The 12767-nt window shown below is 55.1% G+C and overlaps 1 protein-coding gene across 1 annotated transcript; it reads right to left on the bottom strand.

Moving 5' to 3' along the window:
• Positions 1 to 1694: 1694 nt before the first annotated feature.
• On the bottom strand, positions 1695 to 11392 carry MFGE8 (milk fat globule EGF and factor V/VIII domain containing). The gene is made up of 10 exons (XM_062501444.1): positions 11323 to 11392; positions 7809 to 7934; positions 7420 to 7545; positions 6799 to 6912; positions 6203 to 6384; positions 5633 to 5788; positions 4591 to 4735; positions 3558 to 3760; positions 2113 to 2268; positions 1695 to 1838 (listed from the first exon to the last, which is right to left on the bottom strand). Exons 1-10 carry the CDS (start codon positions 11390 to 11392, stop codon positions 1695 to 1697), a joined length of 1422 nt encoding a protein of 473 aa, XP_062357428.1.
• Between the last annotated feature and the right edge of the window lie 1375 nt (positions 11393 to 12767).

Raw genomic sequence — 12767 nt, 5'->3', positions numbered from 1 at the left:
CCACGAGCAGCCCTTGCAAAATTCACAGGTCCCTCCAGCCCTGGGAGCATGTTTGCGTGTAAGAACCAATCTAGCTCCAAGCTGGGGGATTTGCTCCAGGATCAAAGCCAAAGGAGGAGACACAGGGTGTGGGGTGCTGATAGAGGCTTCCCCTCCCCGAGTCCCATCCCTTTGCGCCTGGCCAGCTGCGAGCAGTCTCCAGCAGCTGTGAGAGGGTGGAGACAGTGGGAAAGATGCACACAAAGCCCCAAGATTCCCTGTTTTTCAGGCAGGGAAGGGAGCTAGGAGGGTCTGTGAAGGCAGGAGAGGTGCAGGGCCAGCACAGCAGCTGGCCACACCCCAGGATGGAGGAGTCAGGGGCTCAGAGGGATTCCTGAAGGAACACCAGACCAGTCAGACATTTGGAGATGGCCTTCAAGGAGGCACAGAGCAGATGAGCCAACACCCCCAAAGTTTCAGCTGGTTTTAATTAATACTGTCAGAGACACCCCAGAGTGGGGCCATCACTGCCATCCCACCCGGGTTCCCTCAGCCCTTGCCAAAGCAAACCCACTGCCAGCCCAGCCCCATGGCTGCTTCACATCCCATCAGGCAGGGGAAGCCTGGGACAGTCTGCCCCTGCTCCCACCTGGGACTCACTCATCTACTGCTAATCCCGAGGGCTCCAGCGTTGCAAGAGGCTCCCCTCCACCTCATGTAAAGGGAAAAAATCAGGTTTCAAAAAGGGTGATGGCATGGCTCTTTGCACACTGCATTTGGGTGGCATAACTACCACCTTTCCCATCTTCTCTCCACATCCTTGTGGCTACAAACCAACTCTCCCCACTATCAGATCATAGTCCCCCTGGTCACCACTGGGCTCTGAGGACAAGGGACTGCCAAACACCCCAAATTGCAGTAAGCTGGGGATGATGGCAATGCTGAGGCTTGGGAGGCTGCTGGACCCAGCATTCCAGGAAGGGGAATGGGCAGTGCCTGCCAAAATGCCCGCTGTGGTGCCCGCCAGAGTGCCCAGCAGATAGAGCCACCATCAGTGGGGATCTGATGCCTCTTGACAAGAGCGGTCTCATCACTCTACTCACACTATGTGGTGCTGACATTGCAGGCAAGGAGACTTGGGGCCTGGCAAAATGGGCAGGGGACAACAGCTGAGTTTTTTCAGAGGATTTTCACAGCCCCTGCTTGCAGACAAGCAGGGAGCAGGAGGGACATCAGAGGCTGCAAGCCAGGGAAGCCTGCCCTAAGACCCTGAAAACTGCTGAATTCCAAGACACAGCTCAGGCAAGGAACTGTCACTGGCTGCAGCCTCTCTGCTGGAAGCAGAAACAAGGAGAAAATTTGTCCCCAGGCTTAGCAGAGAAGATAAAGTCAAGCCCCGGTTGCAGGACAGGGTCCCCAGCAAGGCCTAATTTGCAGGATGGTGTCCCCAGGAAAGCCCCAGTTGCAGGAGGGGGTCTCAGCCCTTGCTGGAACAGCAAGAGGCCAGGAGCCATCCCTACATCTCACCTGCAAGGGCCCCGTAAAATGCAGTGCTGCAGCCCCAGCACCAACGTGGGGCAGGGGAGTCCTCTTGGCCACCTCCTGAGTGTGGGGACATGGAGAGGGGGGTGTGAGATCAGAGCAGGAGCGGGCAGGGGAAGGCAGGGTGCAGGCTGGGCAGCGGGGAAGAGCAGCCCCGTCCTTCTTCCCCGTGCCTACTCATCGCAGCCCAGCAGCTCCACGCGCAGGGTGATGCGGTTGTTCCAGGCCACGGGCAGGATGCGGACATAGCGGGCGTAGAAGGGCACATCGAACACGTTCTTCTTGTGTGAGTAGTTGTCACTGTTGCCATGGAAGATCTAGAGGAGAAAGGTGGGTATCAGTGCTGCCAGGACCCCAGGGCAGTGGTCACAGCACCGACGGATAGAGTTCAAGAAGCCTTTGGACAACACTCCCAGGCACATGGTGTGACTCTTGGGGTGTCCTGTACAGGGCCAGGATTGGACTCAATGATCCTTGTGGGTACCTTCCAACTCACGATATTTTTGTAATCCTGTGATCTCAGCCCTACCACTCATCCCTCCCCACCATGGCCTGGGCCCTGGGAAATCACCTTGCCCTCCCCACACCCACCTTGGTGCTGTTTGTCTGGGCATCCCGGTACAGGGTCCAGGATGTGCCGTTGTCACTGTAGGCCACCTTGTAGGCTGCCACATACTGGATGTGCCCAAAGTCACGGGCTCCTTGCGTGATGATGCCTGTCACCTTCTTCTGGTCCCGGAGGTCAATCTGGCAGAGACAAGGATTATCACAGCTCCTTGCAGGAGCTGTGTTCCCACCCTACAGCACTATCCATGCTCCAGAGGCAGCCAGGAAGAGCTGGCCCTCATGGGTCAAGAATGGAAAAAACACCACTTGACCCCCATACCAATGCCAGACAAATCATAAAACATGATTGTGAAATATTTGACCCTTCAACACTCACAGCATCCCTCAAAGCAACCAAAAGTGGGCACAAACCCATCTCAGCTCCTTTGCCCACCCCTGCCATCTCCATATATTTTTTCCGGAAACATCAGTGTGGGAAGGACAGCAAAAATCTCAATTCAAAAATAATACAGGCTTCACAGAGGAAATGCATTTCCACTGAAAAATAATTCTGGCTGAGAAAATATGCAGTATAACACAAACTGACATTTGGGTTCTAAGTGAGACAGTTCCTATTCTCCTTTACTCTGCTACACTGTGTTTACATTACAGGGTAAACCACTGAAGGAGCTGAAAGCCTCATTAATTTAGTTCTGTTTCCATGCTCATAGAGGGCAGTCCCAGCTACATAACACAAATAAATCCTGAGTGTATGTGTAAATCCATACACACATACACAAACAGGCAGTCCATGTTGCAACAGCCCAGCTCAGCGTGTCATCCCGACCCCGTCATCAGCCAACGTCTCGATAAGCTGGTTTATTTAGAGTTGGGAGGCAGCTGCTTTTAATCATTTCCCAAATAAAAAGCGGGACAAATATCTAAACTGCTTTGTCCTATTATGTCATGGAATCATGTGAAAAGTACAAAAACAGGGGAGGAAAGGAAACTGAGAAGGAAATTTCAAAACTATTTGCTTCTATTCCAGACTGGGAAGAAAAAAGCAAGCCTGATTTTTTCCTGCAAAGCAGAAAAAAATTGGCAGCCAGAGGATGTTGGGATGGTCAGTCCAGGCTGGGATGGCATTTCCTCAGGGGGTGATACAGATCTGGGGTGCTGCAGGCTTGATGCACCCTACAAGAAGGTGCAGATAAAGCATTCCACAGAATATATACATTCCACCTTGTCCCTATGGACACTGATTCTGATCCAGACCTCCAGGACTGCTGTTAAAACTGGTGGCTGCTGTCCCATCCTGACCTGCCCCTGTGATCCCCGCTCAAGGAGAGCATTGCTGGACTTCATGACCCACAGCAAGGCTCTGGCCACACCAACCCAGCTGTTCCAGCTACCCTGAAGCAGGAGGTGGCCCTAGGCACAGCTGGAGGAGCTGGTGAGGACACATGAGGTTACAGAGAGCAGAGACCCACCTGCAACCACTCGGACAGGTCATTGTGCTGGGCTGTCCAGGCGTTGGTTTTGCCTGTCATGTCCAGGCGAGCGTAATGAGGGTGCCAGGTAAAGGCATCGATGCCCCAGGTCTTGAAGACACTGGAGGCTGTGATCTGCTGGTCGGAGATGAGGCGGGATTTCATGCCCAGAGGCTCCGAGCAACCTGCCGTGTTGAAATACACTGTAACACAACGGTTTACACAGGCAGTGAAAAGGAAAGAGACAACAGCACAGCTGCAAGTAAACCCCGCAGACCTGTCAGAAGCCATCCCCACATTCTCATTCCACTGCCCAGAGAGACATCGGAGCCAGGCAGGGAAATGTTCAGCAGACACACAGGGCTGCCTTTTCCCGGGATTTTTAGCTCCCAGCTATTCCCTGGCTCACAGTGCCTCCTGCTGCAGGGATGAGTGGATGTCCCCACAGCATAGCCCAGCCCTAGAACACAGAAAGCTTTGGCAGGAGGCAGAGAAGGATGTGGAAAGAGCAACACAAAGATATCCCCAGCCAGAAGCAGGGATGGCACCACACCCACGCAGCAGCAGGACAGGACCCAAACCTCCATAACATCCCACTCCCACAGGACAATCGACCATCGAGTCCCACTCAGTTCCCAGGAATGTGCTGCAGGGCAGGAATGCAGGAGGGGACAGGAAAAGGGCTCAGGCTGACAATCCTTTACATTTCCCAGAGGACTTTGATCCCTGATGCTTTTCAAGCTCTCTGGCAGGAAAAGCAGTGGGTTCACGGCTCAGACAGGGAGGGGCACAGTAAAAACTCCTGGCTTGGGAAGGTGTTAGCAACGTTAAGAACACAGCTCGAGCTGGTTGAGCTGATGAGATTAAGGGCTTGTGCTCCCCAAACACACCCCTGGGTATTCCCAGGCATCAGCGTGAGGAAAAACAAGCACTGACAAATCCCTTGTCCTGAGGGATCAGAAGTAGGCCAAGAGGTGATGCCCTGCCCCATGTCACGCTTCCACCCGGGGAGGGGACAGGCTCCAGCATTTACCGTTCATCTCACAGCCGATGAGCTCGAAGCGCAGCGTGCAGGCACGGCGGCACATCACGGGGTAAATACGGATGAACTGGGCCGTGATGGGAGGGTTGAACATGTTGGTCTGCATGGTGCCATAGTCCATGTTCCCCTCAAAAACCTGCAACAGTGACCAGGACTCAGTGCCCCAGCTCTCCCAGTCTCCTGCATCAAATCCCTTGCACAGCAGACAGAGAGATCTTGGCGCTGCCAATGGCAAAAGAGCCCACAGGAGGAAGTTGGGCTCTGTTTTTGTGTCCTGGAACAGTGCAGGACCTTGAAGGAGCTCCAACACTCTCAACAGAGCTTTGCAACATTCCCTGCTTTGTCCTCACCCCAACAGAGCCACACGTGCAGCAACACCCACTCCCACTACCACAATGCTCCTCAAATCATGACAAGCACACAGAGGTGTCTCCCTTCTTTCTTTTTAACATAATAAATAGAATCAAATTGTGTTTCATGCACTTTTTCCACTGTTGCAGAAACAAGACAAATTTTTTCTGGTTTTTTTTGTTTTTTAAGCAAAGCAGATACTCCCAACCATTCCCCAGATGCTCAGAAAGCCAGTAGGAGGCACTTGCCACAGAGAACTGGGAGTGGAGAGTGCTGCAAACTGTTAAGTATTCCCACTTTGAGACACATGCTGTCAGCTGGTGCTTGCTGCAGATATAACACCGAGCTACCCAAGCTGCTTAGTAGCACTCCCAGACCAAGCCCAGTTCTCACAGTGTGTCAGTGATAAAGATACTATCTGAATGACCTGAATCAGTCAGTGCTGCTTCTTTGGTTATGCTTATTATGGTCAATTAAACAGAGGCAGGGAGTATTGCTTGACACTGGAACTGCCTGTGCCATCTCGCTGCTAGGAGAGCTCCCATTGGTTCCCAATGCAGCTTTGCCCCAGGTCAAAAGCACTTTCCCACACACAGGGATGCAGCTCACAGCCACCTCAGCACCCACAGCACCACTGGACGGGAGAGCTGGGACATCCCCTACACAGAGCATCACAGCCCACCTTGTCTAGATTCAGTTTCTCATCCTTGAAGAAGGTGAACTCCCGCCCATCCAGGCTGTAGGCAACTTTGTAGGCACGGACAAACTCCTGCTGCCCCACGCGGCGCGCGCCCTGCGTGATGATCCCGCTCAGCCGCATCTTCCGCAGCAGGTTCACCTGGGGAGGGAGAAGAGCGTGAGTGGGGTGCAGTGAGGATGGGGTGCACAGCCCTTGCACCCACCAGGACCACCAAGTCTGGGTGGGAGGGTGGGCACTGGGACAAGGAAAGGGACTGCCCAGAGTGCTGGAACTCCCTTGAGGAAGAAGCCTTCCATCCCTCCAGCTTTGCACCCCAAGGTGGGCAGAGCAAGGGGGATCAACAACCCATCTCTCATCTTCCTCCAATGGACTTGTGACAGACTTGCCTCCTTCAGGCACATCCTAAGATGCCCCGGGGTGGCAGCTTGATGCAGCAATTTAGCCCCACATTTCCCACCAGGAGCAGTGAAATCCCATGACAGCAGCACTGCAAGACCAGCCATGGCTGCCGGGGCTGCTCTCTGTGCTGGCATTCCCGCCTTCTGCAGGTACCTGGATCCAGGGGTTCTTGTCGTAGTTGCTGGAGGTCCAGGCATTGACAATGCCGTGGTTGTTGAGGCGGGCGAGCTCTGGGCCCCAGCGCTGGAGGCCAAGGAAGCCATAGTAGACAGAGGATGCTGAGAGCTGGGCATCAGAGATGGCTCCTCCTTCCATGCCCAGGAGAACAGCACAGCCTGGGGGCAGAGGGAGATCAGGATCAAAGAGAGACAGTAACCCGGGAACAGAATTAGGGGTCATTTGTTTCTTGTCTGGGGACAGAGCAGGAGAAGGAGGGCAGCCCTAGGGCCTGGCTGTCCCCAAGGCATCCTCTCCTACTCATCCCTCAGCCAAAACCACACCATCCATCAGTCCCCCTCACAGCACAGAGGTCTGGAGGAGAAAGGACCTTCCTCGAGTGCTCCAGAGAGGAGAAAGCACCTTCTTGAGGATGTTCTCTCCATTATGACCAGGCCTGCTGGCATCAAGGGCAGCCACAGCTGCCCTCCATATCCCCTAAACCAGCTGGTGAGATCCCTCCTGGAAATAGGGACAAACAGTAGGGAACAGGAAGGAAAGGGAATTCAGTACAGTCTGTGCCAAAGACTTACGGACGTGGCAGGTCTTCCCCAAGAATGGAGAAGGACACTTGCAGGTGTAGTCACCATCCAGGTCCAGGCAGGTGCCTCCATTTTTGCAAGGTTTGGAGGAGCACTCATTCTTGTCTAGGAGAGAGAGGAGAAGCTCAAGAGGCAATCCCAAAACCAGTCCCAGAGAGGAGATGCCTCATTCAGTGCAGTAAGAAGAGGGGGAAGCGCTCTCTGAACAAGGGCTATGGCAGAGTCCCTGACGATAGGGTGGCATGGGCTGAAGTTCTAACCCAAAGACCCATCTACACCATGTCCCCACTGAGTGCAGCCATGCAGGTGCACCAGAACACAGTCACACCAACACTGGGAACTTGTGTGGAGCAGGCTGAACCTTGAGGTACCCACTGGGTTATTACTTGAGGCACAAAGTCCCTCCAGAGATGCAGAGCAAAGTTCAGACATAACCTGCACCCGCACCATGGTCCTTCCCTCCACCCTGCAAGCTCCAAAACAGCCCATGATTCCTGACACAGCCTAGTGCCCCACACAGTCACAGCGGCACACGCTCCCCAGCTGTCATCCAAGGGGTCCCCAGGCTCTCAGTGGACAAGCTTCCCATTCCTGCCCCCCCGCTGTACTCACTGTTCTGGCAGTGCACCCCGTCGTACCCCGCAGGGCACTTGCAGATGTAGTCAGTGAAGACATCTCCCCGGTTTGGGACCAGCTGGCACTCACCATTGTTGTGGCAAGGATTGGGGTGGCAAGGCCCTTGGGAAGTGGAAAAACAACTGTAATATAGGCACAGGTGGAAAATAAGAGCATCCAGTGGGCTTCCCCTCCTCACAGACATTGCAATCCCCCCAATGCATCCTGTCACCATATCCCTACACAGATCTCTGCTCTATGTGTCCATCAGCCATCAGAAGGGCTGAACCCCAGGGCCAGTGGTACAGGGCCAGGACAAGGGCACACTAACTCACAGCAAGGCTCCTGGCTGACATGGAGCACCTGGGAAAAGGTCAGCTCCTCACCTTTCTCTGTCTCATTGCAGTCAATCCCAATGTAGCCCTCTGGGCAGATGCAGAAGAACGGAGCCTCATTAATCCCAGTCAGGCAGGTGCCCCCATTCTGACAGTGGTTCACATCACAGAAGTCACCTGGAAGTAAAGCCAGGTGTCACTGCAAACCATCCCTAAGGCAGGCATCCACCAGAGCCACATGCTCACAAAGGCATCCCAGCCCAACTGCAGGAACTGCTGCAAATCCCACAGGGAAGGGAGCACCTGGCAGGGACAGGCTGCTAGACCTTGCAAAGGGCTGCTGGCACTCAAAAGCAATGGCTGAGACTGGGAGCATAACCAGCAGCAAGGACCTGCCCTGTGCTGGCACATTAAAAAGGAGGTTTAACAGGTGCTATATGTCAAAGTGAAGACAGGGGAAACCCAGGTTTTGGTGTATTAAACGTTTTTGACACTTGGCTGGGAAATGTGTGGCCAGGCTGGGGCTCTCTCAGGCACAAGAAGGACAGGATGATTCAAGGGAATGGCGCTGGTACTGTTGCTGGGTTTTGCTAATGTAAGTTTGTACTTGTAAGAACACACAAAAAAAAAACATTGTAGGGGGAGCTCGCATGCTTCAGTTCCCAGATGCTGGAGTCTTGCAGGGAGGAAGCACAAGGTCCATCTCTGCAGGACGCCTGCCAGACCTCCATCACACTCTGAGCAGCTCCCACAAGGCAGCCCTGGCTCACAGGCAGGTTCCCCCAGGGAGCTGGTGGGGCTGCACCATCTTCCCTGCCTGTTCATCCATCTCCAGTATCTGCCACGGTGCAGGGTTTACAAGGCAAGGTGGTGGTGGCAGGGGGCTGCAAAGGTGGCTCAGCAAGAAGACAGCAGGAGCTGCTCCCATGCTGGAGACAGCCAGTCCCTGCCAATGCCAGAAGAGACCCTCTGCTGCTCAAAGCTGGTGCCCATCACCAGCACTAGGGTTGTTTCTGTGATAATATATGCACGATGAAATAAAAAGCACTGTGCAGCAGCTGTAGAAGAGGAGTGAGAAAAAATATGAGAAAAACAGCCCTGCAGACACCCCCAGCAGAGAATAAGGGGGAAAAGGAAGTGATCCAGGTGCAGGAGCAGGGATTCTACTGCAGCCCATGGAGAAGACCTGTCTCCCTGAAGCCTGTGGAGGACCACAGGGGAGCAGATATCCACAGTGCAGCCCACAGACAACTCCAGGCTGGAGCAGTCTCTTCTTGCACCAGAGCAGTTCATGAATAAATGCAGCCCATGGGAAGGACCCACTCAGGATCTTTTCCTTCTTTTCCCCACCCTATCCTGTTGAGGAGGGAAGTGAATGACGTCAACTCGCTGCACCCTCCAACCTTCTACGCCCCATTGCAGGGCTGAATGAGATTGCAAGAGCTGAGATGAAATTCCTCCCACCCTCAATTTATTCTGCCTAAAAGCTGCAAGGCACCAACATTCCATAAACCTAGACCAGATTTCCACAGAACTGGCTGAAAGCCTCTGTAACTCATCAAACACATCCCTTGATGCCAGGTATTCCTCTGCCATGCTACAGAAATCAGAACAAGGGCTGAACCCAGATGGAGACCTAGGAATAACCCTTCACTACCTACATGACCTGGAGAAGGTGGAAGTTGATGAGCTGTGGGCTCACTGCCCACACCCACACCAAACAACGTAGTTCTCATTTGCATAAGCTACTACTCAGTGTGCTCCTACTCATTAGTCTTTTAATAGCAGGACTCCTTCGAGTTAATCCTACTCTTCCTGACAGTCCACATGTATAGGGTACACACCAGTGACAGGCAGGCCAGCATCGGGTGCAGGTTTCCATGAGGATACTGTAGCTCCCTTAACCCAGCCTCAGGAGGCAGAAAACTTGGGCAGCAGTTCAAGTCACTGCCTGTGCTGCCCAGCCTGTTCTGCATGACCTCATGCTCCATCAATGCACTGCCATGAGCTACAGCATGGGAGGAGAGGACTCCTGCTGATATATGGGGATGCTTTTGCCCCACACCCCTCCACCCCTCTGCAGGTCTTGGGCACGTCCATCCACCCTATCCCAAGGATCTCTCCCAGCAGCCAGTCAAGGTTGCACAGACTGAGCTACTTCTGTTCAATAGTGTCAAGGATCAGGTGCTCCCCAGCATCAGCGCTGCCTCCAGGAGTGTCTGGGCTGTGACATGGCAGCAAAGCAGCAAGGTCTCCTCCCAGAGTTGGGGCAGGAGGGGTCCAAGTTTTATACTTCAGCTATTGCAAGTAACTGGACTCCCTTTTATCTCCTCCCAGGAATAATCCCTTACGTGGTGGGTGTTGGTAGCCAGCCCCCTGCCTAGCAGCGAGGGACACAGGTCACTTTTTCCACTGTAGCAAGCAGTTTTGGATGCTCCTGTTTCAGGCCTGGTTTCAGAGCTGTTGAGCATCTCCATCCTCCACACACACATTTTTCTCCAGTCAGGGACAGAGCTGTCACAGGCTGAACACTCAGGAACCAAGGCAACAAAGATCAACCACTGCTTTTGGAAATGTTTGCTTATATGAACCCACAGGCTGGCTGGAAGGCAAAAATAACATCCTGCAAATACTGGGACAGCTCATCCCCGCGGGGCTGGGGGAAGCCAGTTCTCCGGAGGGCAAAAAGGGTACCTCAGGCACCCAAGGGAGAACGAGCATAAACAGGGCCTTCCTCACCCCGTCCTGCTGCCCTTTGTCCCCTGACCTGAAGCCCGCACCTAGGCTTTGCTCCCCTTTTTTCCCCTGGTCTCGTCCATCCCGTTTGGAGCCAAGCGCCCCAGGCATGACCCACGGGATTATGACGGAGCTGCTGCTCCCTGGAGTTGCCCTGGCCAGGCCAGCTGGGCGCGCAGTACCAGGCGGTCCCAGGGACGCTGTTTACATTTCGAGCACGGTTATCCGAGCCTGAAAGCACAGGACAGCCCGGCTGAGAAACTCCCTACTCGGGAGAAGGGACGGGGCCGTGGACCCGAGATCCCCGGCTCCTGCAGCAGTAGCCCTGGGGCTGCATGCCCTCTCACTCGCACTGCGCGCCCCGCAACCCGCACCGCAGCCTGGACCCACTCACCCGGCATCCCGGATCTGCTCGCTACACGTCCCGGGTCCCCGGCACCGCGAATCCCTGGAACCTCGGGTTCTCCTGCACCCCGGACAAACCCCGCACCCCGGACAAACCCTGCACCCCGGATCCCTTGCACTGCACATCCCCAGCATTCCGGGCTCCCCCGTACTGTGGATCCCCTGAAATTCACCCGCTCCTGCGCCGCGAATCCCCTGCACACCAGGCAACCCTGCACTCCAGATTCCCTGCACTCTGCCTGCCCTGCGCCTCGGACTGCCCTGCACCCCAGACAACCCTGCACTCCAAATCCCCACCACTCCGGATCCACAGCATTCCAGCCGCCCTGGTACCCAGGTTTCCCTGAACCCTGGCTCCCCGGCACCCCAGATCCCCTGATCGCGGCTTCCCGGCACTCCTGATCCCGAGTTCCCCGGCACTCACCGGACACGACCACCAGCAGCAAGAACACTACCGGCACGGCGAGCAGCACCCGAAACCTCGCCACCCTCATGTTGCGTGCCGAGCCGCGCCGAGCCGCGCCGTGCTCTCACCCCCGAGCCTCTTCGCTGCGATGGGCTCGGCTCGGCTCTGCTCGGCTCGGCTCGGCTCGGCTCGGCTCGGCTTGGCTCGGCTCGGCTTGGCTCGGCTCGGCTCCGCCGCGGGACTCGGGGCGGGCAATGACTCAGCCCAGCCCAGCCCGGCCCGGCCCGGCCCGGCCCCACGTGCTTCGCCGCCCGCCCCCGGGGCGGGACCGGCCCCGCTGGCGGGACACAGCCTGGCCGAGGGTCCGCGCCCCGGGCTGAAGGCAGCACGAGGGGTACGGGCACCAAGGCAGCAAAGGTGTCTCTGCGAGTGAGAGTCACCACGGGCACGCTGATGATGCTTCAGTGAGGGACACCGCTGGCTCACCCCACGCAAGACCTTAGCTCTAGATCTTAGGCACTCGGGAGGGACTTCCCAAGCCTGGCCGTGCCCATGGCTCTTGGCCGTGGCTGGCAGGCAGAGGGTGCAGAGTTGGACGGGAACGTACTGCGGACTGCCAGCACTTGGCAAAGGAAGAGCTGTTTTGCAGCGTAAACCCCACTTTTCTCTCCCTGGGTGGGATGAAAGCTGGAGAGGGCTTCCCCTCGATGGACAGTGAACACAAGTGCCCTGTACCATCCTTGTCATCCAGTGTGCCAGTAGCATGGGATTTTCCCAAATTCCTCCAAACTAGCATCAAGGAAAACAGTTTGCAGCCAGGTCTGGCAAGTCTGTGAAAGGGATTGGGAGTGACATAACAGCTTTCTGCCCAAAGCACTGCACCACAGCTCCACTGGTTTGGCCACAAACTAGCTCCTTTTTGAGCTGTGCCCAGCCACCAAGAGCTGGTAAAGCCCAGCCATACTCTTGAGAGGAACTGGTGCCCTGTGGGGAGCTCTGCCCTGGAAGGCAGAAACATATTTAGCCCTGGAAGGCTTAAGTGTATTCAGGCTAAAGCCATATACAACAGCAAATTCTTCGGAAAAGAGCACTGCACAGCATAGGAATGCTGGACCATTTGACCTTGTAATGGAAATCCACTCCAAACCCTCCTCCTCCGAAACACGTGTAGCTGATTTTATCTCTTCTTGCAAAACCCTCAATTTCAGTATTAACTAACCCACCTCAGATACTTGGGCTGCTCATATTTATTTGTTGACTCTGTCTGAGTGTTGCTACATTTCTGCCTTTGGCAATGCAGCCATGCAGCCGTCTGTCAGCTGGGCAGTCCAGCTGTATGCTGTGCACTTTGACCAGTCTTCTCATCTCCACTTCAGTGTCCAGCTAATGCTTTTGTCAGATGCAGTCAACCAGTGCCCGTGAGAGCACCCAGAGTATGAGCAGCACACCAGGGATAGACCCAG

Source organism: Cinclus cinclus, chromosome 13, assembly GCF_963662255.1.
Source record: "Cinclus cinclus chromosome 13, bCinCin1.1, whole genome shotgun sequence".
NCBI classification, from domain to species: Eukaryota; Metazoa; Chordata; class Aves; order Passeriformes; family Cinclidae; genus Cinclus; species Cinclus cinclus.
This window is presented reverse-complemented; position numbering and strand designations above follow the sequence as displayed.